Source organism: Amborella trichopoda, chromosome 12, assembly GCF_054954075.1.
Source record: "Amborella trichopoda isolate Santa Cruz 75 chromosome 12, AtrichopodaSantaCruz75HAP2 v2.0, whole genome shotgun sequence".
Lineage (NCBI taxonomy): Eukaryota > Viridiplantae > Streptophyta > Magnoliopsida > Amborellales > Amborellaceae > Amborella > Amborella trichopoda.
This window is the reverse complement of record NC_142347.1, coordinates 6,841,027-6,867,317: the sequence shown is the minus strand read 5'-3', so window position 1 is coordinate 6,867,317 and position 26,291 is coordinate 6,841,027. Positions and strand designations below refer to the sequence as shown.

Genomic DNA, 26,291 nt, shown 5'->3' with positions numbered 1-26,291 from the left:
CAATTTGATGCCCTATTTCATTTAGTTTCACTATTTTGCTGAGTTGAAAATAAGATACAAGAAAGCCAATGACCTTTGTGGTCAAGTGATACACTGCTGGAAGAATTATTGGAATATTAAAAATACCGAAAAGGCACTCTGCAGAATAGGTATTCTGTGCTATTTTGGAACAGTGATATGATGAAGATAATGAGGTATTTTTCTACTGCATACTCCAAAGATATTATGTGTTTTAAGAGTAGGATCTATCTGCAAAATTTCAGCAGGAGATCCTAGGGGAATTGAGAGTTATGGACTCAACAATGAAGGGCGTCAGTTCTGACCCTGCAAAATCCAAGAACTGTCCACTGAGTTCCGTGAATTTTCCGCCAATCATTTGATTTTACTTTTAGCTGAAATTTAACTGTAACTCATCAAATTGAGTCTACTTTCAATAAAAAATAATTTCATGAAGAAAACCCTTGCGGTTTGAAAGATATTGTCATTTTATTGAAGCGTGCGCAAGTGTTGTTTTCTGCAACGAAAATTGTTTCAATGACTTAGAAGTCATGATTTTATTTCTCTTAACATAATGTTTTATACCGACACTTTGTTTTTAGACTACCATTCTAAATCTAGTTTCTAATAAATTTATTTGAGAGAAAGATATCCATGGGAAGTAAGGAATAAAAATTTTGTATTGAAGAGAGGTCATCCTGAAATTTCTACAGTTTGGTGTGTTTTCATTGAGATGTGAATAGCTATATCTATGAAGCCTACTTAACAGAGTGAGATGAGGCCTGTAGAAATATATTTGTTGCAATTTTGTGTCTACTTTCAAACAAAAAAGGTTTAAAAAGGAAAGTTTACTATATAGTGTTCATCCTGGAATTCTGCAGTATGATTTATTTTATGATGTGAATGTCACTTATTTATTTCTCTGAAGAAAAGTATTATTTGGGATTCACACCATGATTTTTTGCTTTGGTTTTGAGTCTAGTTTTCAGCAGAAAATATTTCAAGAAGAAATCCTTTGTGAATTGAAAGAAACAAATATTTTATTGAGAGGTGCGTAATCTGATTTTCTACTGAGAAAATTATATTGTAACATGAACGTCACTAAATCGCAGACCCACTGAATGGTGTGATTTAGGGATGGAATTGAGAACTATTTTATATTTTTGAGTCTATTTCAATACTCAAAAGGATTCAGAAAAGATGTGGCATGTTAAGGCACATCTTCGGATTCCTCATAATGGAGACATTTTCTCGTTTAAAAGTTTTATAGTGTGTAATGAGTATGATTTATAATAGTAAAACTTTAGAGAGAGGTAATACAAAGTTGGCGAGCTATGATTCTCTATGTGAAGAGTGTTCGATGTGGGAAGAGTAGAAAGAAGAAGAATCACAACACCTATAAAAGCATCTTGGTTTCTTTGAAATGAAAAAATATATAGAGAGACTTGGTGGCAGCATAGAAACTCTAAAGATCAGTGGGAGAATCGAATTTGTGATATTTGGACGGGATGAAGAAGAGCATTTCTTCACAGTGTGAGAAAGGAAGCGTTCAAGTACCGAAGAGATTGACACTTTGTGACATGTGAAACCAATGACCAATAAATTCTCCATCAGTTGCGTGCTCTTCCAAGATCACAAAAGCTTGTCAACACGTAAAAGCAAAGAATCAAGAAAGCCCGGGTACCACACTACATGGTTTTGAGGTATGAAATCTATCTCACATTACATGATAAGGTCATATAAGGAAAGAGGATTCAGTAACTTTTTATTTTATATTTCATATATTTCTCTAGTTTTATTTGGCTATCTGTTTTATGAATATGTATGGAGTGTATGGACATTAGGTGATAGGTGCTAACAAATTTGACAGAGCTAGTTTATGAATACTCTGTGTTTTTGTGCCTCATTGTGCTTGAGTATGAACTACTTAAGGCAGTGATACACATGGAGATGTGGTTTGATCAAGGACTATGATCTTAAATATGAAACACGAGAGATGGATTTGGTTCATTCAAATATGTAAGCATAAAGAGAGTGTTATGATGGAACTCGATCTTATTAACCATCCTCCCAATAATGTCCAGTAATATGATGTATAGTATGTGATGATGATCTCTTGATAAAGTCTCCACATTTGCCAAAACGATGTATTTTGTCAGATTTTGATAATCATTCTTTAGTCATGTTTTATTTTTGGATAAAATTTATAAAATGATCTTTATGATTTGTTTTTGTGGCCATGAACATGACTTGGTAGGTAATTAAAGGTGAATGCGGTAAAATGATTTATGAAGACTGAGCATGTATTAATTGGATCATTTGAGAAAAACCTAAGTCTATGAATATGACTTTGAGAAAACCCCATAGTCTTGCTTGGTCGACTAAGTCTTTATGAAAAATCATTCTAAATCGCCATACTATTATCTAACTATTGCTTGTGAATGTATATATACCAAGCCAATAGCTTTTTTATTAAAGAGAAAAACATTAAGTCTTGAAGGTATTTATAAACTTCAGAGGAAACTGTCATTTATTCATGCACTGGTTTTTAAATACCCATATGCCTTGACCCCTGTTTTTTAATTATTTAGAATCTTTGATTACCTAAGACCTTGAACCATAGAGAATGTTGTAAGAAGACCATCTTGCTAGGCTTCCTTGACACATGTTGTGTTGATTAGATAACTTGGTTTACATGGATTTACTACCAAGAAGACTAGTGTGGTTGAACCTTTGTGGTTCAAGAAGGTTTTACATATTGTGAAACCAACGGGTATTGAATTACTTATTGCAATAGACTTGCTATACTACCTCATGATATAGGCATAAGAATGCTGATAATATATATGTTATATGTGCAATAATTGAGTGGGAGCTGCTACAGTCCCACGATTCTTTTTTTAGCTGCTTGGATATTCAGATATATTGGTACTCTATCATGAAAGATCAAGACAAACTAAATATTCTAATAGGAGCACCTGCTAGTGTTTGACAGGCCAGCTGGAACATCATACTATAATGTTGTTTACCCATGGAACCCGGATGTGTGGTGCTGATTGTATAGCTACATAAAGGAACAACTTGATTGAAGAACTCCTTTGAGCTCATGAAGATACGACCCCATGTGATGAGGGTACGTGATGATCTTCCGCAACAACAGGACCATGATTCGCGATGCGATATGAAAGATGGACTATGACCACGTTCGAGATGAGATCCGAGCAGCAAAGAGAAAGAGGCGCTGCCTTCATGAATCCTTTTGTGAAAGGATTGATGACGAAAGCCATGATTAATGTATTGAGAGAGAATAAGTGAAAAATGCTTGAGAGAGATTGTAATTAAGAGAGATCAAGATTAGCTATATACCTACAGAGGTATTGATAGCGGACCGTTTTGCAAAGGGGGTTGCACCTAATGTTTTTGTGAAACATGGAGAGATGGGGATGAGAGAAAGTGAGGAAGGGAGAATGTAAGGCCCTCAAAGGCCGAGTGTGTGTGGCCATTAAAGGCCTTATGAGTGCTTGTACATAAACTTATTGATATAATGGAACATGAACTCAATGGGAGTGTGGTCATGTGTGGACCATACTAAGCAAATGATGTTTGCTGATACCGGACTGAGCTTTACAAGCTAGGCCAGTCTGGTTGGGATAAACCCATGTTACATGGGCATAGAGAATATAAACTGATAAGAGTTATAACAGGTCATCCTTTGATGAGGTCGGAGTATGCCCGCAAGAGTGAGCCGAGGGATTATGTGACCCTTATGTGTGATGGAGGCCTTTAGAGAATGGGTCAAAGCCTCATTTGCGTACCATCACACGGCATGCACAATGATAGCCGTTTTTGGAAAAGCGAACCACCTTTCAGGGTGAAGATTGTGCATGTGTGAGAGATAACCCCTATGCACCATAGATCAATAGATTGCATCAGGTCTAGGTGACCTTGGTTTCGTCTCTAGAGGAGAACTTGAAATATAGACTGAGACTACGACCCCATGCCCATTGGCTAGACTTTAGTGACCCACTAATGAGCTCCTATATTGACTATGGGTCATGGGCAACACTGAGTCGGTTGAGAAAACAAGTGTGGACCGTGATCCACAGTAGAAGGTAGAGTGTCCCCCGTGTATATTTAATTATTCTTAGACCATATGGATCATTTTCCCATCAAAGTATTTAATTATGATTGTTTGATGTAATATGATTTTTTAGAATTGTTATTTGAATTTTTCTAAATCTCTGGATATTTTATTTATCAAATTTGGATCTGTAAAAATAGAGATATTTATTTTACATTGATTTAATTATTCAAATATGATTTTATGCATTTCTTAAAATCATAATATTATTTTTAATATTTTTTATATTGCATGGGAGGCCCAATTATGTATATGGGCCAACCATGGCAATTTGGTGGGGCCCATGAAGTGCCACCTAGGGTGGCACGCCCCACCTTTCTGAAGGAAGGTTTGAAATTGAATAAGGAAAGTATGAGAAGGCTTGTGCATGAAAATAAGAAAGCACAATATTATTTTAGATATTTTCTTATTTAAATTAATTGATGGGAAAATGATTTAGGAAATGGGGGATAATGGATCTCGCACCTTCTATATGATCTTGATGGCCTATCTATGGAATGGAGGGCTCATATCTCTCACCCCACAAGTCACTCAAGATCAATGGTGCATATTCAATCTCACAAGAAGAGGCAACCCATGGAAAACCCTAAAACCCCTTAAAGCACTATAAAAAAGGGATGGACCGTACCCAATATCTTTTTTTGATAAAATGGACCCTACCCAATATTCTCTATATCATATCTTTTACACCTAAAATCTCCCTCTTCTCTCTCCCATATACAATAGAGGGGCATGTCCCCAGTAGAGGAATTCTCTCTTTCTTGTGCAAAAATAGCAGCACGCCCCACTTGGAAGAAATTCTTTCTCTCTCATAGAAACTCTCTCCCTCTCCTATGATAATAAAGGGGGCACGCCCCACTTATGGTAGCCGTGATCTCTCTCCCATCTTGTTATGATATAGCTAAAGGATTTAGCGTGTAGAACGAAGATGTTACCTCTCTCAACTAGGTTATCAAGGGGTTCAACCTAAGTTTGAGATTTGTGATTGAAAGGAGTTCTTGTTCTATTGGAGGGTTTGGCCTAAAACTTGTTTTCCCAAGATTGAGATTGAAGGTTAACAATTGATCCCACACCATCAAAAGGTGGTGACTCGGTGTGGGGTGTAAGAAGCCCGGTTGAGATAATCTCCGGCACTTTCTTTTGTTTCTTGCATATTTACTTCTTGTGTCTTTTCTTATTCCCAAACACGGTTTGTGTCTTTCTTTTGGTTATTGAAAGAAAGGTTTTACGTAGCATCAAGTTTTGAGATCCTAGATTTATATCTTTTATTTTATTTGAAGTTTATTTATTGTAAAAGGACTACTTACGTGTAATCTATGCCATGAAGAATAGAAAAAGAAGAAAAAAAAAGAATATATACTCCGGCTAGATCACACGTGTCCTTCTTTCATCCCCTCCTTTATTATAGGCCTTAAGGGCCCTAAGCATATCCAATAATGTTCATCATGATCAATAGGAACTTAGGAAATCTGTGAAGTGAGAGAGGATTAAATCTGATTCATCTATCCCAAGAATCAACCATTACAATTTAGGGAGGAATCTAGGAACCCTACCTCCTGAATCTTTAACCTATATCCATTTCTAGTCAAACTAGGATAAGATTAACATTAAAATAATCGTCTAGAACTTATTTTATCTCTAACAAAATTGTAGGAAATCAAAAATGAAAGATTTGGTTAAAGATACGAACAATATTTTCAAATAACCAACTCCCACAAAACAACGACACAATATCCTTGCAAAAGACTTTCTAACCAAAAATGTTTTCAAAATAAAATAAGAAACAAAAGAAGAGAAAAGGTAGGCATGCCACCTCACATGAGGTGAGGGCCCCACGGCCCACCCATGTGGGTGTTGGCACACGTGAAGGTTGGATCCATGGACCCCCCACATGTACCACTCCACCACCTCCACACTTCCATAATTTCACAAACACCCTTTCAAGGGTTTTTATTGCTGAATTTAGTTTTAAAAAAATCTGAAAATATATCTAAATTTCACGAAAATATTTACTACACAGAAAAAACAAATTATTTTGAAGTGGACTGGTGCCAAAAAATAAGATCTGTGACTATCAAGGCACTCCAACTGATGCAGTAACTGTGATCCTCAAGTATCTTCTCAAACGGGCCCAACAAGACCCATGACCCACAGTCTCATGCAGGAGCTCATAATTGGCTCATCAAAGCTAGCTAATAAATAGTGGAACTAAGGTTATGGAATGTGGATTACAGGTTCCCCCCCCTTAAGAACAAGTCACACTCATAAATCATTATAGTTCAAGGGGACTCTCACTATGAGCATGCACACGTATCGCTTTTAGGATTCCTCCCTGTTAATGCAGATGTCATGTGTATATGTCGTGCAGAAGTTTGTTGAGGATTTAGCCCTCTCACTCATAGGTCTATAACAAAACACAAGACATCACAAAATTCTCCTGGCCTACAAACCATCCCTAGGCAGCTCTCTGACCTGAACAATGACTGATCCTCTGAAAACCCTCTTTGGTAGTGTCATATGCTCAAGGATAAGGATTTTGGATATGACCTAGGCCAAAGAACACTTAACCCTAGGTCAGGCAACTAATGCACACACTTCCACTAAAGTATATAATCCACTATAATTTTTATTTACATGCTCTCACGACCTTTAAAGCCACAAATGCTCAACATCTCCCACTTGGACTTTAAAGGCCATACAATTACTTCCTCTCAGTCTCTCTCAAACCCATCCCATGTACATGCTTAGCAAATACAATTGGCACCAATCCTTTTGTCAAAAGATATGTTAACATAACCTCTGTTGGGAGTTATGCAACCTTGATCTCTCCTGCTCGGATCTTGATGCAAATGTGGTAATAGTCTGCCTTAATGTACCTTAATTTCTTGTGAAATCATGACTCTTTGACCACACAAATCACTGCCTAGTTGTCACAGAAGATTCTCACATCTGTACTTCATTGGATCAAATCTAGGTTGATTCAGGAACTTCAACCAGACTGCTTCTTTTGCTGCGAGACAACAAGCCACATACTCTGACTCCATAGTCAAGAGTGCAACGTCTTATTTCCTAGAGCATCAAGAAACAACTACACTAGAAAGTGTGAAGATATACCCTGATGTGGACATTTTCTCATATGGATCACCTGAATATCCCTGTATCTGTTGGTCCGAGCTTCCGCCATAAGTGAGCACGTGATTAACGGTTCCTTTTAAATATTGCAAAACACTTTTAATCGCCTTCTAATGCTCCATGTCCAGATTACTCAACCTGCTAATCATACTCATAGCGAATAGTCTGGTGTCGTCCCTAACATGGCATAAATCAATGACCCAACTATACTTCTGTATGGAATTCTTTTGCATGGCATCTTTTTCTTTTGTATTTGTGGGACACATTGCTAGGCTTAACTTCGTCTTCTTATCAAAGAGGGTTAGTATGGGCCAAAAATTTTCTATTTTGAATCTTTCCAGTGTTTTCTTGCAATATGTCTCGTGGGATAACAAGAGGATTTTCTCTCTTCTATTTCTGGTGATCTTAATACCTAAAACATATGAAGTCTCTCCAAGATCTTTTATGTCAAAGTGTTGCAAGAAGAAATATTTGGTTTATTACATACGAGTCATTAAACTACTGGCAATTAACATGCCATTCACTAAATCACTCCCATTGACCTTGACACAAATACAATATTCCTCTTGATTAGGCACAAAACCAGCTTTTGACAAGGTCTCTTAAAATTTAGGGAAAATTACAAAACCCCCCAAAGGAGACTTTCTAGACAACCTATCTCCAACCAATTTTTTTTAGAACTTTTACCCCAAATTGAACGTTCCTAGCAAATACCCCCCAAACCAAAAAAGTCATATTTTTTTGACAAAAATGCCCATAGTGCTAGACCGCTCCCATTTTGCGCCAACGGCAGGCCCAAAGTGCCAGACCGCCCCTATTTTGTGTTAGACTGCATGCTTTCTAAAAGCCCAAAGTGGCGAATTGCCCCCATTTTGTGTCGAACCGTATGCCCTATTTGAGTTCAATTTCTTCTTAAAGATCCACGTGTAGCCCATGGGTTTTTATCAGTAGGTGCATTCGCTAAATCCCAAACCCAGTTATGTTTGATAGAGTTAAGTTTATCAAGCATGGCTTCTTCCCATTATGCCTTTCTTTTTAGAAGGAACAAGGTTCATGTCAGGATTCTTCTTCAGGTCTCTCATAATATTCACCTAGGAAGGTGAAGAATTCAAGTCTTCTCATACTTCGGCTACTTCTCCTAGGACAAGGTGGTTCGAGATCCTAGGGCTAACTCGCGTCACTCACTATCTTATAAAAATCAGCTTGTTTATAAGTGGCATGTCCCTTAAGGAACTTGGTCTCAAGGAAATGGACGTCCCTACTTTCTAGGAAAGCCCCTGTGTCAGGGTTGTAAAACCGGTATCCGTTATCATGTGGTGGGTATCATATAAAGATGTAAACAATCTTGGAATCAAACAATCTTGGTGGGTATTCATCTTCTACCAAGTCGCGATTGTTTTTTCTTTACGAACCCGACTTGCAGTAACTGTGGCCACAAGATTAGCGCATGGCCCTTCAATTGAGTAGGCCACGAATTTGACAATCTTTTCTTCTAATAATTCTTTCCATCTAAAAGCATTTAAGAACTAGTGAGTCAATCCAAGAAATCAACATATTGCAATTTATCTAAAAAGTCAAGAACACCTGATCATTCAAGAGCTCGAACCAACCGAACTTCTAACAGACTTTTCTCTCCCCCAGTTATAGAACATGTTGAATTCCTCATCCTTAGATCAATCATTGCCATGAATGACGGAATTCCCTCATCCTGAATGGGCATGGTGCTCCACATATTGGGCCAATTTGTCCAATCTCCTCATCAAATTTTCATAATCTTTAGGCGTCGGTACATCTCCATCACATTGGGCACGATCACCACGTCTTCCTCTAACTTGGGCACAACTGTTGTGGATCCTCAAGAGCCTTAAGAGAGACCATAGTTACCGGGAGCTGGAGCGGGAACTGCTCCGGGGTCGGGAACGAAAGCATCGGATCGATGGCTGCCCAAAGCTCCGGCTCTTGGGGAGCGAGTTCCAATGACGGTAAAAACAACGGAACGAGATCCCATATGAAGGCAAAGCGTGTTCCCAATACAACGGGATCTAGATCCTTATTTAATGGGAACGCGGTCCATATACAATGGGATCGTGTTCCCATATGGAATAGGACTCCACTCCCATCCGGAATAGGAACGAGATCCCATTTGATGTTGGATCATGTTCCTATTTTGAAAGGATCGAAGTCCATTCAAGGACAGATCACGTTCCCTGCATGATTGGTCCACACTCCCATCACAGAACTCCACTTGTATCAAGAACCCAACCCCATTACACATGGATTTATGTTCCCACTAAGCACTGTAGTCCTTTCCCACATAAACGAGATCTCATTCTGGTTTATTCTAGAACCCATTGGTCACTGCTGGATAAGGATGGAGTTCAGTGTACACAAGGATCGTGCTCCCAAATTTCAAGGCTCGAGGACCTTATTTATTTGAGAACGGGATCTACAATCTTCAAGAACGTGCACCATGGCATGTGGGGGTCCGGATCCTTTCTTCTTCGGAGCGAGTACCCTCTAAAATGGGAGCAAGATCCCGAAATAAAAAAATCGTGTTTCGAGCGAGATCCCGGTTATGGAACGTCGGAGTTGGATTTCAGAGCCAAAGAACCACCCTGTCGGGACGCTCCCGGTAACTATGGGAGAGACTACCTACTCTAATACCAGATGATGCAAATTCATACCAAAACGAATTCAAGAAAATTACTTAAAAAAAGGACAAATTGATTAAAAATAGAAAAGAAGCTAACAATGCTAGCTTCAAAGGAACGATGTTTAAAAAATAAATAATAATTCAACTCTCAACCAAAACCCTAATTTTAAACCCTACTTATACATTTTATATGACCTTTAATCCAAGGAAAATTGTTTCATGCGAGCTGGACCGCATTACTACATATGCGGTCCAAAAATTGTACACCATCCATCTTAAAGGTGGATGCAAATAGGTCTTCCATCTAAAAACAACGGAAACTAATGGTCCAAATGTTTTCTTACCAAAACTATTATTTTTAGTTTTTAAAATGTACTTATTTTTTCATATTCATGATCTCTATGTTAAAGATTACATGTCCTTAAAACTAAATCCAAAAATTCCTCTCAAAAATAGATTTATTAAATAGGCCCGCATTTCTACATATGCGGGCTTGGCTGCATAGAAATTGGGTCCTTAATCCAAAGTCTAATGTAATTAGCACTCCTATAAATTAGATTCCAAATTGACACTTTTTCCTTGATGAAATAAATTATGACAAACTCACTCAAAAAATACCTCAACTTTACATAGGTATAATTATTCGCTGGATGTTGAAATCGCTATTACGAACCCATTTCAAAAACGACAGTGTAAGCTTTCTATGAGATGAAAACCCACTATGGCGATTTTATTGAAAATCGCACTAAAAAATGCTTCTAAAGTCATGGACATTGGACTTGAAATTTACTGTACAAACTCGGCCAGCATGACATACCAAGCAAGGGTTTACGCATTTTCTTAGCTAGATAAATTTATTCTTAACACCAATAACACATAATTAAATATCCCAAAACTCTTGTAATAGAGAAAAGGCTTTTCATCTGTAAACTAACCAGAAACCTAGAGATACAATTACATTTACAAGTAAATCTAAAAGAGACAATTTTTTAGGATTTTTCCATCCTTGACAGTCATGCTTATGACTTAATTACCTTACATTTCTTAGTGCATCCACAACCCAAGTTTTTCATTCCTGAATATATTTTTTTTTGAGAATAGGTTAACTTGTATTAATGGGGAAATCTTACAAGGTTATAATGAATCGAAGTCACCCACGCACGGGGACTCGGTCAAAAAAAATTTGTTTGTCGTGTACAAAAAAGGGCTTATAGATCGCCCTATGACATTGATTTACATTGAGCTTTCAAAAAAATACAACTGAAAAAAAGACTATGAACAAGAAGGTTTAAGATGTGTCACTGGTCTTGCGCAAAAAAGGAGGTGGATCCAGCTTGAATTTCTTAACTTTGACTTCTAGCTCCCTCTTTCGCCAAGCGATCTGCGAAGTAATTGGACATCCTCCAGATATGATTCCAGGAGACGGCCATAGCCCTGCAAGTTTGGTGAATTTCATCAAAAATTGGAGTTAGATGCCAAGGAGGAGAGCTTGTTCGACTTGCCCAGGAAATGACATTTTGTGAGTCACCTTCCACTATGAGGTGTGAGTCCCAGGATAGATTGTAGTTTTTCAAGGAAGATAAGAGGGCCACGGCTTCTGCTTGATGGGAGCCCTTAAGGCCAAGGTACTTTGAAAGCGTAAGGAGAATATTGCCTTCATGGTCTCGAAAGACCCCCCCCCCCCCCTACCCCAACTGGGCCCAGATTACCTAGGGAGCACCCATCAAAATTTAAGTTGATTATGCCCTCTGGCGGAGGTTGCCAGTTATTTGGCCTTGTGACCTTTTGCGTTTGATGGAGGAGGAGGTTGTGCCATTGGGTAAGGAAGAAACTCCCTGGAATACCCGAAAAGACCTTGTGATTAGAGGCCCAAAAGGTGACCAAAGACATTGCCTTCTGAAAGAGAGCTGGAGTTTGGAGTTTAGAGCCTAAAAAGATTCTAGAATTTCTTTCCAGTCAAACTGTCCAGATGGTTGCAGCTACAGTTGCCTTCCACAGGATTCTTCCGGCCTTAGGCCAGGCCAAGAATCAAGATCATAAGAAATCAAAGCCTTGACCGAAGGGGGAGTGACCCACTTAATGCCGAACAGTTGCAGTATTTGACCCCGGAGGTCGTAGGAGAAATCACAAACGATAAAAAGATGGAGATTTGATTCCTCCTCACATTCACAAATGGCATAGCTATTAGGGATGGGGATCCCTCTCTTCTGTAGGTGATCCACTGTGAGGGCTTTGTGGAAGAAGGCTGACCAATTAAAGGTCTGGACTTTAGGTGGAGCAATGGTGGCCCAGACTCTCGACTGTACCAAGTTATTAGATCCCGAGAGGGTTGGTGGCTGGGTTAAGCTTTTATAGAAAGAGGCAACCAAGAAGTTCCTTGATGAGGCTAGGGTCCAAACAATATCATCGTTTCCTTGAGGTAGGATAACGACAAGAGTGTAGCATTGATGAGAGAACCTGGATGTGGCTGGTTTCCTCTTTTGTTAGATTCCTTCAAATAGAGGGGATCCAAACTCTACGCCATCCATTCGACATCATCTCCTCGGCTATTGAAGATTCTTTGTTTCGTGCTAAAGAGTAGAGTGTAGGGAACTCCTCACGCAGGGGGGAAGGTCCTAACCACAAGTCTGACCAGAACTTTACTCTTATTCCCTCTCTTGGGTGGAATCTTACAAACCTTTTGAAAACAGTGAAGATTGTTGAGAAAGATTTCCAGGCTCATGAAGCGTTATGCCGCTGAATCCTCTCTAGCATCCACGCACCCTCAGGGATATGATATTTATGCCTAAGAACCCGTGCCCAAAGAGCATTTGGCTGAGTGGGAAGGTGCCACCACCATTTCCCGAGGAGAGCCAGGTTGTGTTTTCGAAGGACTCTGATACCTAGGCCACCTTGGTTCTTGGGTCGGCAAACTTTGTCCCAAGCTACTAAATGAAGCTTCTTTTCTGCCTGCCCCAACCATAAGAAGTTTCTCATGAGTTGGTTAAGGCGATTAGCCACCTGAGCAGGCATATGGAAGAGGGACATGAGGTAGATTGGGGAGTTAACTATAGTAGCTTTTATCATAGTCGTTCTACCTGCCATTGAAAGGAATCTGCCCTTCCATCCAGCCAGGTGCTTATCTATCTTGTCTAGGACATGGGACCATTGTCTCTTTTTTGGTTTCCCTAGTCTTAGAGGTAGACCAAGGTAGTTGATAGGGAGTTTGTCGACAGAACACCTCCAACTTGGCACAAGAGCTCCGACTTTTGCGGTTGTCATTGCCACACCCAGCATTTTGGATTTTTGCAAATTAACTTTGATGCACATTGCTGTCTGGAAACAGTTTGAGGGTACTGACTTCGCTAAGAGAGGCTTTCATAAACACCACGATGTCATCCGCGTATTGCAGATGAGACACTGTTGGGCCAAGTTTGTTGGTTTTGAAGCCAAAGAGGAGTCCAGCCTGGTAAATTCTGGAGATAGAGCGGCTGAAAACTTCTGCCGCAATTGCAAACAGGAAGGGGGAAAGTGGGTCTCCTTGACGGAGACCTCTCAAGGAGGGGAAAAATCCTTTTGGTGATCCATTGATGAGAATAGAGAAGTATGGATCGGACTAGCAACCTCTCATCCACATTCTCCATCTTTCCCCATTCTTGTCATGGACTCGTCCAGTATTGACCAGGCCACATGGTCATAAGCTTTTTCACAATCGATCTTGAAGATAAGGCCTGGTTGTCTAGACAGGTGTCTCGAGTGAATACAGTCGTGGGCTACTAGAGCCCCAACAAGGATCTGTCTACCTGTTATGAAAGCAGATTGAGAGGCTGATAGGGCGGAAATCTTTAATCTCCTCGGCTCCTTCTACTTTAGGAATCAGTGCTAAGACTGTGGCATTTAAGGCTTTGTGGAGGGTTCCCCTTTGAAAGAATTCCTCAAAGAAGGGGAGGACATCAGGACTGAAGGTTTCCCAGAAAGCCTTAAAAGGAGCAATCGGAAAACCGTCAGGTCCTGGGGCCTTGTCTTTGGCTAGAGCATTGATGGCTTGTAAGATTTCTTCCTCTGACCAAACAATTTGGTCTTCAGAGAGAGTTAAGAAGTTCAAGGAGGACATTCTCGGCCTTGGGCCTGAGGGAGCGGAGTAAAGAGTCTGAAAGAACTCTACGATAGCATGCTCCAAGTTGGGTAAGGTAGGTGTTGTTAACTTTGATCATCGAGATAGTATTGTCTCTTCTGCGACAATTAGCTATCCAATGAAAAAAGGTTGTGTTATGGTCCCCCGCTTTCAACCAGGAAACTCTTGATCTCTGGAACCAGTAATCTCTTCTTTCTTGAGAGTAGAAAGGTATTCCAATTTGGACTTGGATCTAAGTTCTTGCTCTGAAGCATCCAGAGATCTCGTTTCCTCGAGAATATCCAAATTCTTGATGGTTTCTAACAGTGAGGACTTGATAAGGGAGAAGTTTTCGGAGATGGAGCTTCTCCATGTTTTCAGGGCTGATTTTAGGAGTTGAAGTCTGGTCTGCATGATATATCCTGCTCTACCCTTGACCTGAGAAGCATAGGAACTCCACCAGGTTTGGACAAGAGTGTGAAGGGACTCTTCTTGAAGCCAATGAAGTTCAAATCTGAAAGGTCTGGGACCCTTAGAAATAGCATTTGTATCGAGCAGAATGGGACAGTGGTCTGACATAGGTTTGGGAAGAGCCAACTATAAGGATCTAGGAAATTTCTCCTCCCAACCTACGGAAATAAGGAATCTGTCTAATTTGGACATGGTGGGGGAATTGGAGTGGTTAGACCAGGTATACTGACAACCTTGAAGGGGAATATCTATCAATTCGTTACGGCTGATAAAATCAGAGACGTCCATCTCCTGAGTGATCGAAGTTGAGGAGTTCCTCTCATGGGACCATCAGACTACATTGAAGTCACCTCCCACACACCAAATGGGGTGTGGAAGCAGTGTTTTAAAATGCGGGATGCGGCCCTGATGCGGTGGGGGGCCGATGCGACGATGCGGCCCTGATGCGGTGGGGGGCCGATGCGACGATGAGGCCCGGATGCGGGTGCATCGCGATGGTGCGGTCAATAAATGTAAAAAAATTCTAAAAAATCTAAAAAAATAAGTTAATGCATAGAAAAAAATATGAAGGTGATATATGTGATAGTAGGTATTTTAGTTTAATGATTAACTTCAAAACTATTAGCTGTCGAAGATTCTGTATCCAGTTATCCACTATTCCCTGATAGAAACTAGAAGCTTGAAACCAGCTTCATAAAACATTCAACAATCAACAACCATCATCACAAATTTGCACCATAAGCACAAACATCAACAACCATTAGTACAACCATAAGCACAAAATAATGATATTACAAAATACAAATCAAAGGTCAAGCTCAAGAAGAGTTAATAGTTAATAAATAATAACTTAATACAATCATCCATTTTGAGAGTCAATTTTGAAATTTGAACGTCATTTTTTCAAATATCAATCAGACAAGTCATCTTGAAAGTCGTCATGCGCATCATCAATATCATCCTCGACGGCCTCCGTGTATTCTTCTTCATCAGTCTCCTCTGAGTCGGCTTCCTCCTCGACCTTTGAAGCTAATGTGCGAGTGCGACTAGACCCAGCAGCTCGTCTACTGCTTTGTGCTCTAGTGTTAGGTCGATATTCTTCATTAACCCCTGTTGCTAGCTCGACATCAAGCCATGTAAGATCCTCACCTTCAAACACACGCTCTTATCTTGGATCCACAGTCCACTCACTTATGGAATCACCATCAGCTTCATATAATTGAATAGGGTTGAGCTTCGTGCGATTTTCATACCTCTCCCTAGGCCGCTCGTTATACCGCAAATAAACCAAATCATTCAACTTTTTCTGCTCCAACCTATTTCTTTTTTTTGTATGGAGCTGTGGTAGAAATTTGAAATCAGATAAATTAGATTTTAGATTAGAAAATTGAAATTCAAGAAATAAGGAGTAAAAGACTTACATGCTCAAATGCACTCCAATTGCGCTCACAACCAGATGAGCTACATGTGAGATTCAACACTCGAATAGCGAGATGTTGTAGATTTAGTGTCTCGCTTCCATATAATGCCCCACCATGCAGCTGTATAATATTTTATAATTTAGAATATAGTTAAAAATTAAGGGTATAAAATAAACAATGGAACTATACATAAAGTAAGAGACAAGTACGATTATTTTTGGGCTTTTAGCCTTTACCTGGATTTGCAGTGTCCCTATTTCGAGTGGAAATATCTCTCTCAAAGTTTTCCAAGGCTAACTTGAACTTAATCAATTCATGGCTCTGGATCTCATCCTGGATATCTTTGTCTGGCACCAACCTCTCCAGCACATCTAAGAACCCACCATTTATTACACGATCTGACTCAATGGATGGGTGCTTGTAGTGAAGAGATGGGTTTAGAAAATAACCGTCTGAATGGAGGTCCCTATGAAGCTGGGTATCCCATCTCCTATCAATAATTTCAAGTATAGCCTTGCGCATATTTTCATCATCCTTTAAAACATCTTTTATTTCAATTCTTGCCCTAATCATTGCCTCATGTATGTAGCCCATGGCGGGCTTCGCATCACCATCAACTAGTCGAAGCACTCTCACTAAAGGGCGAGCCACCTCCAATGCAATGATTATTTGACTCCAAAAAGATGTATTTAGAATAATTTTTTCAGCCTTTCTCCCATCCTTATGCTTTGACCATTTGCTTTGACTCCATTGCTCTGAAGCAAACATGGTCCTCAAGGCACTTTTTTGCTTGGCTAGGCTTTGAAGAGTGAGAAATGACGTGGCAAATCTAGTGATACACAGTCTTACTAATTCTCTCTTCCTTGTAAAAGACCTCATCATGCTTAGGACTATGGTGTGATTGTAAATAAATCCAACAGCAAACATAGCTCTTGAAATCATCCCACTAAATAAAGATGTTGTACCCATTTCCTTGAGCATAAGATTAACACAGTGAGCTGCACAAGTTGTCCAAAACATATGCTTCCTTTTCAAAGTCCAGAAATGCCCAGCTGCAGCATAGTTGGCACCATTGTCAATGATAATTTGTACCACATTTTGCTCCCTAACAAAATCGACAATCTCATCCATCAAGCCGGATAAGTATATACCATCATGTGACTTTTCTGATGCATCAATAGACTTAACAAAAAAAGCACCTATTGGGCAGTTAACCAAAAAATTAATGAATGCCCTTGATTTCCCATCGGACCAACCATCACACATAACAGTGACCCCATATTTCTCCCACCCTTCTCTCTGAGAAATCAAAATTTTATTCACACCAAATACAACATCCTTCAACAAGGGCTCCCTAACCTCATGTAGTGAAGGAGGAATAAGTCCTGGGCCATATTGCCCAATTACCTGGACCATACATGCAAAACTATCCAGAGTTATAGTATTAAAAGGAATGCCGGCCATGTAAATCCACTTTGCAATCCACTTACATATCGACTTTCTTTGTTCTTTCTTATATTTATTGTCAATTGTGATTTGTTTTGTTTTTTTCTTTCTCTCCTGAACCCCAATTTCGGAGCTAGAGGTGAAAAAAGAATCCATTGGCCCCTTAGAGAGAGGTGTTCTTCTCTCAGCACTACCACCAATATTTATAACCCTCTCTCTTGAGGTTGGAGTATGAGTACCCCTTTGCCTCATAGCAACTTCAGACATATCATCATCATCATCACCATCATCAAATAATTGCATATCATCAAGTAATTCCTTTCTTTTTTTTTCTTTTTATCTCTTTATCTTTTTTCAATCTATTCAAATATTCTCTAATCTCCTTTTTTATATTATCTGTAGCTTGTGGGCATGCTCTTACATTCCAAGAAATTCCAACTAAATGCTCTTTTTGTCGAAAAATACCACCCATAGAAGTATTTCCACAGAGCAAGTATATCACACAATTTCTATCTTTCGGATTTTTTAGTTTAGCATATTTCCAAGCCGGATCGTTGTTACTAGAAGATTGGGAAGAAGACATTGCCCCAAAACTAAGTATAACAATATTATTGTACAAGAAGGAATAAAAACTTACCGACTCTGCAAAGTAGTGCTCGATTTCTTCACAGCCACTGAAATCCCCAATTTCTTAAATTCACCTTAACATCCCCAAATCAACAATCAAAGGCATCAAATGAACATCCAAGTATCAAACAACCACCAAATCAAAGATTGGATGAAAAAACAATTTTTGCCAAAAAAAATTTTCCTTCGATTTGATTTAAAAACAGCCACAAAAGTGGCTGGAAATCTTCGTTTAGGGGGTATAGTAACCCCCCAAACAGTTTCCCTAGACTTTGGAACTACAAAAAGACTATTTTGCCCTCCTCGAGGGGCAAAATGGAAATTTTTTTTCACGGAAACAGATGCGGCACGATGCGGTCTGATGCAGTGCGATGCGGGATGGGGCCACAAAGCGGCCGCATCTGTCAAAAGCGCATATGCGCCAGTACACGATGTGGATGCGAGCGCATCCCGCATGATGCGGCAGCATATGCGGCGATGCAGCCGCATTTTAAAACACTGTGTGGAAGGGATACTATTTGGTCAAGTTCTGCCCAAACCTGTTCCTGAGGGTATGTAAATTTGGCCCATATACAGCTGAGAACTTCCATGGGGTTCTGTCTAATATGTTAGAGAGGAGAAGGGTGACAAAAAACTCTCCCAAAAAGTGGGAGTTTAGAGTAAGATCAGAGGGGTCCCAGACCACCCAAATACCTCCTGAGGCCCCATTCGCTGGTAACGAGACCCACTGGCAAGGTCTTCTGCCCCATACCCGGCGGATGAGTTGGAGATTTGGGTCTGGTAACTTGGTTTCAAGAAAAGCAAGGATGGTGGGAGTAAGCTTGGAGGTGAAGGCTTTGACTGCGTCCTTCTTAGAGGTCAATCCTAACCCTCTCACATTCTAGATGAGTAATTTCATTTTTTAGAGACAGATAAGGAACAGGAGGCTAATCTGAGGGACCTCCTCAGGCGGTCAACAGTGGAAGAAGAGGGAGGGCAGTCTAAATGCTTTCCAGCAAAAGGTAAGGAGGAAAAAAGGTTACAAAGTTCTCTTTGACCTCTGAATCTCACCTGCATCCTGCTCTGAGCGTCTGCTGTGATGAATCTATGAGCAGGTCCTTCAGGCCCGTCGTATTCAAACCCCATGAGGTTGTACATCATTCTCATCCGTAGTTCTTCTCTATTCCTCCCGTTACTGTCTCCCTCAATGGCTTCACCAACGACCTGAGCACAGGAGACGGGAGCTGTCGAGTACACAGGAGGCTCAGTAGAAGTCTCGAGTGCTGCAGGAGAACCAGGTGCCAAAGTGTTCTTGAGAGCAGTAGGGTTTTCGGGGCGATCCAAGGGGGCCTTCGGGTGCCTCTGAGTTAGTAGCTGCCAAAGAGGAGACCAGTAGGGGTTATGGGGTGGTTTGTGAGGTGGTATCTGTGTCAGCCAAGGATAGAGAGAGGTTGAAGGGGTAAGGTCACGTGCTAGAGATGGGAGGGTTGAAGAAACATGGTCAACGGCCAAAGAAGACTGGAAGATAGGGTGAGAAGGAGGCAGGAAGGGAGAAGCAGGGGAAGGGGGGTAGGCTGAAGAGGGAAGCGGCTGAGTAGGTGAGAAGGTAGAGGGGTTTAAAGCAGAGGGAAGGAGGACCAGGGAGGGATCTGGGTAGTTGAGAAGAGGGACGTAAGCAAGGAAGAGGTGCGACTGAATTGATGAGTAGGTGGAGTATAGAAAGGGGGAGGAGGAGGGCCCGACCACTTGTAAGGTTTGAACTTGGCAGATATGTACAAGATGTGGAACAAAAGTGAGGTGGGGAGCCAGCAAGTCTGTGGATGAGGGGTCCGGGGGAGAGGGTCTAACGTATGGGCGGTGACAAAACCCAATGGAACCAAATCTCTGTTCATCTTCAGGTTTGGGCGGATCTTCAGGCGTGGGTAAAGCAAATCTTCAAGGTTGAGAGGGGCCAGTGAGGGAGAAACAGGGGAAGAGGAACAATGGCCTCAGAGGGGACGACAGGAAGGCTAGGGGGATGATCCGCCAGTGGCTTGAGGGTTGGTGTTGTCTGAACACCATGAGAAGGCCGATGGCGAGAGGGAGAAGAGGAAGGAGAAGGGGCAGGGAATCAGAGGGGATCTGAGATGGGGATGCGTCGTCAGAGACGATAGGTGGGGGAAGGTGGCTAGCTAGAGCCAACTTAGACGCGTGGCATTGAGGCTGCGACGGAGGCAACGGGGAGGGTGACGAGGGTGCCTCAAAAGGGGACAAGTGGACAGGGGAGGGCGGCTTTGGCAGAAGCTCAAAAGGTGAGGACTTTTCAGCCGCAGTCTGACACGGGTTAGGTGGTTGGAGAGTACGCATAGCAGAGGGAAATGATGGGTGATGGGTAGGGCAAGAGGTGGTGGGGGGTCGAGGGGAAGGTGAGGGGTGAAAGGAGGGCGGGTCGGGTTGAGGAACTGGGCCAAGCGAGAGATGAGACGGATTGCGTTGAGAAATTGGGCCAGAAGAAGTTGGGAAAGATGGGCCGGGTTGATCAACAAGGCCAGGAGTGAGAGGGGGGGGGGGGGGGGGGGTGTTGAGTCCTCCTTAACTTCTTTCTTTTCCAGGTCGGTTGATCAAGGTAGGAGGGGTGGAGTCCTCCCTGACTTCTTTTCCGAGTCGATGGGTTAGGGTGGGGGTGGCCTCGGCATGTGAAACTAACGAAACATCTTTAACGCTAAACGGGTCGATGGGCACCTGTATCGAGAGAGGCTCATGCTGAGGCAGCCTCTGCTTGGACGTGTGTGGACGCCAGCTTAGCTGCTGAGTCTGTTGACCCAGCACTCGGCCGGGTAGGGGGGTCGCCAAGGGGCCTCAAACAGTGCCGCTTTTTCCTAGTCACCACTGTCCAGGATTGAGCAGTGGTTTCTGGGTACTGACCAGGGACGTCCTGTTGAAGGAAATTGGGGGAGGGGGGCGAAGCTAGAGACCAGGAAGTAGAGATTGGATAGTAGAGTTTATCTACTTCTAACCAACTTTAGATGGAATCCTAGAAGGGTCGAGGACTTCCAGAAGAAGTCGGATAGAGCCCAAAGGAAGGGACTCTAGGGCAATACAATGAATAGAAATCATTGATCCGTAGGCTTCTGCCACTCTCCGAAAGGTTTCGGGTGACCACACATGAAGTGGGATGTGGCTTAGGGTAAGCCAAATACATTGTTTCTTGAAGGAGCCTACTTTAGGAGACCATGCCCAAAGTGAGCAAGAGGCTCCTTTGAAAGATGGGCTTACGGATTCCTTTAGGACCATGTATGCTTGAGAAGCTGAGGGAAAAGAGAAGAGAAAGTCTCCATTCGAAAGACGTCTGCAAGTTACGTTCAGCTCCTTTCTATAGGCTTCTGGCCCAACTTTCTATCCCTCTTTGATCATCCCATCTACGTCTGAAACTTCCTACTAAGGAAGCTTGGAGTTTTGAGCGGTGAATCGCGGTCTCCTCACGAGGACAGAAGATACTGAACGGTAGGTAGGGAGATGAGACCGAGGGATACGAGGAACTGATGGAAGGCACTGAGGTTGAAGGGATAGCGGTGAAGGTTGGGGGAGCGGATGTAGGGGCTTTGAAAGAAGCAGCAACCTGTGTGAAAGAGGCTTTATGGTTGCGGTCCGAATGCGAAAGAGGCTTAGAGTGGAGATGAAGGAGATGGGTCTTGGGATACAAGTCGTAGATCTTGTTCCAGGAGAAAGGGGGGGGGACGGTGGCGACCTGCCATTTTTAACAATTCTTGTTGCTTTGACCTTCAGTTTGGTGGACCTGGAGTTTAACCTATCAGATTGAGGAGAATTGTTCGTTTTAGTTGAAACTAGGATCATCATCATCATCATCATTCACCATCATCTGAGCCTTATCCCAACTATTTGGGTCGGCTATTCTTTTTGCACCATTTTAAAACTAGAGTACTGTGTTTTTATTCTTTTTGCACCAATCGCCATAGGTTCTTCTCCACTTCCTACTGGATGAAAGACTGATCCTTCTTGGACATATATTGAAGATGTTGTATTCTCGTAGATGGACACAAAACAAAATATTTGTGTTTACATCACAGAAAAGTGTGGGAAAATGTGGATGTCATAAAAGAAACATGCACAGACACACATAAAGGCGTCGTCTCTTTAATTGTTTATCCTCATGTGCCGCCTACTTTTCAATCGACCCATTTCTTTTGCTTAGTATTTATATGTTTATCACATCATAATTTCCTATTTAGTTCCACTGGCTGACTCAACAAGTTAAATGAAAAAAGGTCACCAGTCAGCTCGATTGATTGATTCAATGGCCCACAATGTCATGAGTCGGTGACGTATACCTGCATCACAAGTAAATTACTTCGACAAGGTTTTCTTTTTCAAATACAATGTTACATGAACTGGACCCTCATGCAAACAATTCTTGTTATGCTGGGCTATAGGGATAACTTATAACTTCCAAGATATAAAGTCATCAATCTGTATTCTTCATGTGAAATAAGACTCAACATGGGGTATTGCAGATGGAGCAGGACACATACGCCAGCGATTTCTTCACTTTGACCCAGGTGCTCTGTAATTTTCACACTCAACTATGAAAATAGCTTTTTATCTTTCAGTAATGCAAACCCCGGTTCAACACATATTGCTATAATCCTACCTCACAAAACAAAGCATAAACTTTCTGAAGTTTTAAATCTGCTCCACACTTCAACACATATTGCGATAATCCTACCTCACAAAACAAAGCATAAATTTTCTGAAGTTTACAAGTCTGCTCCATACAAGTTATTAATAGAGAAGTTGACCAGGAAAGGATAATAATTAAAAAAAAATTCTCAAGGTTCTATTATTTTGATTTTTATACTCTTCTGTGGAAACATGTGAGGCAAGCTAATGACTTCAACCTGAAACCATAAGTTGACAAATAGCCCCACAACAGGGACATGATGCTGAATCCTTGTGCAGTCAGATACTTCCACGTAAAAAGAGAGCATACAAATTACTGAAAATTTGAAAGCTCGCACCTTTAAATGCCAAGAATGGAGAGTTGAAGGCCTGGGAGAGATTGTTAGAACAGCACATGCCAAAGGACCCTCCGCTCCCCATAGATTTCAATACCAAAAGCGCATCAACTACAAATATCACAAAATTGACCATCCTCTTCTCATTGCGTGAGTGGCATTTGTATTGGGCCTCTTGGCCTTCAGGTTTTTTTCTGAATCCCCAATTTGGTAGCTCATCTAATTTTCTGATGGGAAAAGATCATGTAACTACGTCACCACAAATTCATTTATTCTCTTATTCAAAGAAGATGGCCTTAATGGTCCTAAATCTTACCTTACACCCAGTTCACCATGTTGAATTCCCTCTGTCATCCATCGCTGAAGACAAGTGCAGTCTTCTGATGAAAGACCTGATAAACCTTGGCTGTCATACACACAAAAGGAAGAATTGGGTACCATGTATTCCCGGAAATACTTAGTCCCTTGGCCACAAGATCCATCTGGAAAATTATGAAACCATCGATCTCGATCACATAGGGAAGCTGATTATACCAACAAAACTAATTGAATGACATATGCATGTCGAAATATTAAATTTCAAGCATGTCAAACTGTAATATTCAAAACAAACGAAACTGCAGGATGATTGGCGACAATTTATTATCCCCACAGCAAAATCTATCATTGATTCATAAAAACAACAAAAACAGATATTGAGAGAATACAGAAAAATGAAAGACTGCAATTGGCATATCAAGAAGAAATTAAAGAACTTACAGAAGACTTGAGCTCTGTGTGATGTGACTCTGTCATCTTCAAACAAATTTAATATATTGTTGACAAGAGTACTTTTACCTGATCCCTTATTACCAATCAACAGAAGTGTAGTCACCTCAGGAATCTCATAATCATATTTGCTCATACCATGAGATTCTATAAGCCAATCTCCAGGCTTGTACCTACACAAATAGAAGCCAAGCTTCTTTCCAAATTCAACATCTTCAAAGAGTTGATAAGAAATCCAGAATAGAAGAGAAAAAGAAAGAAATGTAGAACCAGAACAATAAACTCGCTGTGCCCGTAACAGAGCTCAGTAACTCACTCTGTAAGAAGTGGGAAAACCCAAACTAGCAGAGACGGTAAAAAGCCAAAAACAGAAGAAATAGGACCTTTGGAATACCCAACTTAAGATTAATTTCTCCTTCAAGCTCAAAGGGTGGTATTTCATGTACTGCAACTAGCATACCTTCTTCTTCATGATTCGTTGTCAAAATTTGTAGCACTTTTGGGTTGTCAAAATCTTTTACACTAAGATTTACCGCTTCATATTCTTCCTCCTTCTCTTGTTATCTACTAAGCCAATCTTATAACACTTTGTTGCATTATTTTGTAAAGGCCTTCTACTAGGTCTTGTTTGGCTCTCTCAATTACATGATCCACACACTCCATAACTGGATCAGTAGTTGTTTGTGAAAACATCATATTTTATAGATCACAAAGTTCTAATACCACTTGATCTAGATAGAAAAATAAGAAATCAAAAAAATAAAAATAAAATTAAAGGTTTGAAACTAGATATCCTCTCTTAACGTCTACAAGGGAGTCCACGCCAAAGATCTCTTCACAAGATCCAAAAACTTCTTTCTGAAATTAACCTCCTCTACAAAAAAGGGATGGTCTTCCCTTTTAAACACAATGAAAAGAAAGAATAAAAATGAAATTTTTTAAAAAACAAAACATACACACAAAAACTCTCTCCCCTCCCCCCCCCCCCCCCCAATTTTCTCTCTCTCTATCTTCCTCTCTTGATCTCACATAAATCTCTCCCTTATCTCATGTTTAAAACCAAGTCTAACACATCAACCCAACCATCCTAATCCCAATCATTCATCTTAAAAAAATAAAAATAAACTTTCAATCAACCCAACTCACTACAACTACCAAACAGAAAACCCTATAAGAATACTAGAAACCCAGAATAACCAAAACCTAAATCTTAATCTTCTAAAAAAAGTAAAATAAAAATAAAAATTCAGTTTGCATCAGTACCAAACTTTAAGGATTGCGATATATTATGATTAATATGATATCTATAGAGATTAGAATTTGGTTTGAAAGCAGGTATATATCTGTCAGATTGGAAAGTGGCTATCAATTGGGTTGATTGTTGCACAAATTACCTAAATGTGGATAAGTTTAGGAGTTTCAATTCAATCAGAATCTTATCTAATAGGTGGGATGCATGTAAATAGGTGGCAAAGTGTGGCAATCTAACATAAATCTGACTGCAGCAATAATTGAGACCAGTATCACATAGGAAGCATAGAGAGAATCTCATCAGAAGCAAGAGAGAATCCCATCAGAAGCAAGTAATTGGAGTATCTTACTCATAATAAGTAAAAACGAAGAGGGAAAAGACCAAAAGAAAACAGGAAAAGAAAATTATACAGAAGCGGGAACCGGAAATACAAATCTTTTGTTGCTGAAATGGAGCTCAGTACCAAAAACCAAACAAAGAGAACTCTTGCCAAATGAAAAGTTACCTCAAAATCTTCTCCTTCTCTGTTTCGAGCGAAGCAACTCTGTGTTGTAATTGTTGGTATTTCAGCATGAGTTTTTGGTACAAACTATCTCTCCTTCTCACAACTATCTCTGAATCGAAATTGAAAGATGTCTCCAGAAAACGCATATCTTTGCAAGAACCTCCATTCTCAGAAGAACTTAAAGATCGAGGAGTCCTGAAAAAGATCAATGGAACAAGTGTTTGAATTGGGGGAATAACCCAATGCTAATAAAAATACCTGAGCTACCCATGAAGGGTTCTGTTCCTAACTGAAACAATTACATGGAAGAGAGATCAAAAAAATGAAGAGAGAGAGAACAATTACATAGAAGAGAGATAAAAAATGGAAGAGAGAGAGTACTCAGAAGAAATGGGGTGCAGGACTTGAACTTCTATACCACCCCCCATGGCCTCCAGGCGTCTCAGTGATGTCTCGCTACCATTAATTTCCTTCTTCATGCTCGGTGGCCATCTTTGTAAGCAACACAATATATAATGAAAGTCAACTTCGCAAATATGAAACACCTGTAACTTTCAAAAACTCATCTAAACCATTTTTCTTCATTTTGAGGTTTTTTTTTCTTACAAAAATAACCATCTCGCTACTCATTTTACTTCATACCTCATTTTACTTCATGCGGCATACTCTTATTTTATCGGATACTCTAACTACTTGTAATATTTAATCGTACGTACCCCTTTTTTTTCTCAACTTTTTCCCTCTATCTCTCTCTCTCAGCCCCCAACAAACCATTTCTATCCCTTTCGACTCTC

At 40.6% G+C, this 26,291-nt stretch overlaps 2 protein-coding genes across 22 annotated transcripts in view; both read right to left on the bottom strand.

Moving 5' to 3' along the window:
* The window catches only part of LOC18433624 (P-loop containing nucleoside triphosphate hydrolases superfamily protein), a 34,702-nt gene extending 8,411 nt beyond the window's left edge, over positions 1 to 26,291 (bottom strand). For 4 of the 21 annotated variants that reach the window (XM_088852764.1, XM_088852775.1, XM_088852765.1 and 1 more), the window contains exons 1-6: positions 26,140 to 26,291; positions 25,843 to 25,989; positions 25,498 to 25,692; positions 23,732 to 23,913; positions 23,289 to 23,496; positions 22,976 to 23,199 (exon numbers count right to left, since the gene is read on the bottom strand). In XM_088852764.1, the coding sequence (XP_088708890.1) occupies positions 22,976 to 23,199; positions 23,289 to 23,496; positions 23,732 to 23,913; positions 25,498 to 25,692; positions 25,843 to 25,989; positions 26,140 to 26,144 (961 nt within the window). In that variant the 5' untranslated portion in view covers positions 26,145 to 26,291. The remainder of the gene's footprint in view (positions 1 to 22,975; positions 23,200 to 23,288; positions 23,497 to 23,731; positions 23,914 to 25,497; positions 25,693 to 25,842; positions 25,990 to 26,139) is intronic. The other 17 variants (XM_020666728.2, XM_020666730.2, XM_011624786.3 and 14 more) reach the window with 7 other exon arrangements.
* On the bottom strand, positions 15,226 to 17,686 carry LOC148779409 (uncharacterized). Its single transcript, XM_088852762.1, has 3 exons — positions 16,145 to 17,686; positions 15,909 to 16,028; positions 15,226 to 15,826 (listed from the first exon to the last, which is right to left on the bottom strand). Exons 1-2 carry the CDS (start codon positions 17,655 to 17,657, stop codon positions 15,949 to 15,951), a joined length of 1,593 nt encoding a protein of 530 aa, XP_088708888.1. The 5' UTR covers positions 17,658 to 17,686; the 3' UTR covers positions 15,226 to 15,826; positions 15,909 to 15,948.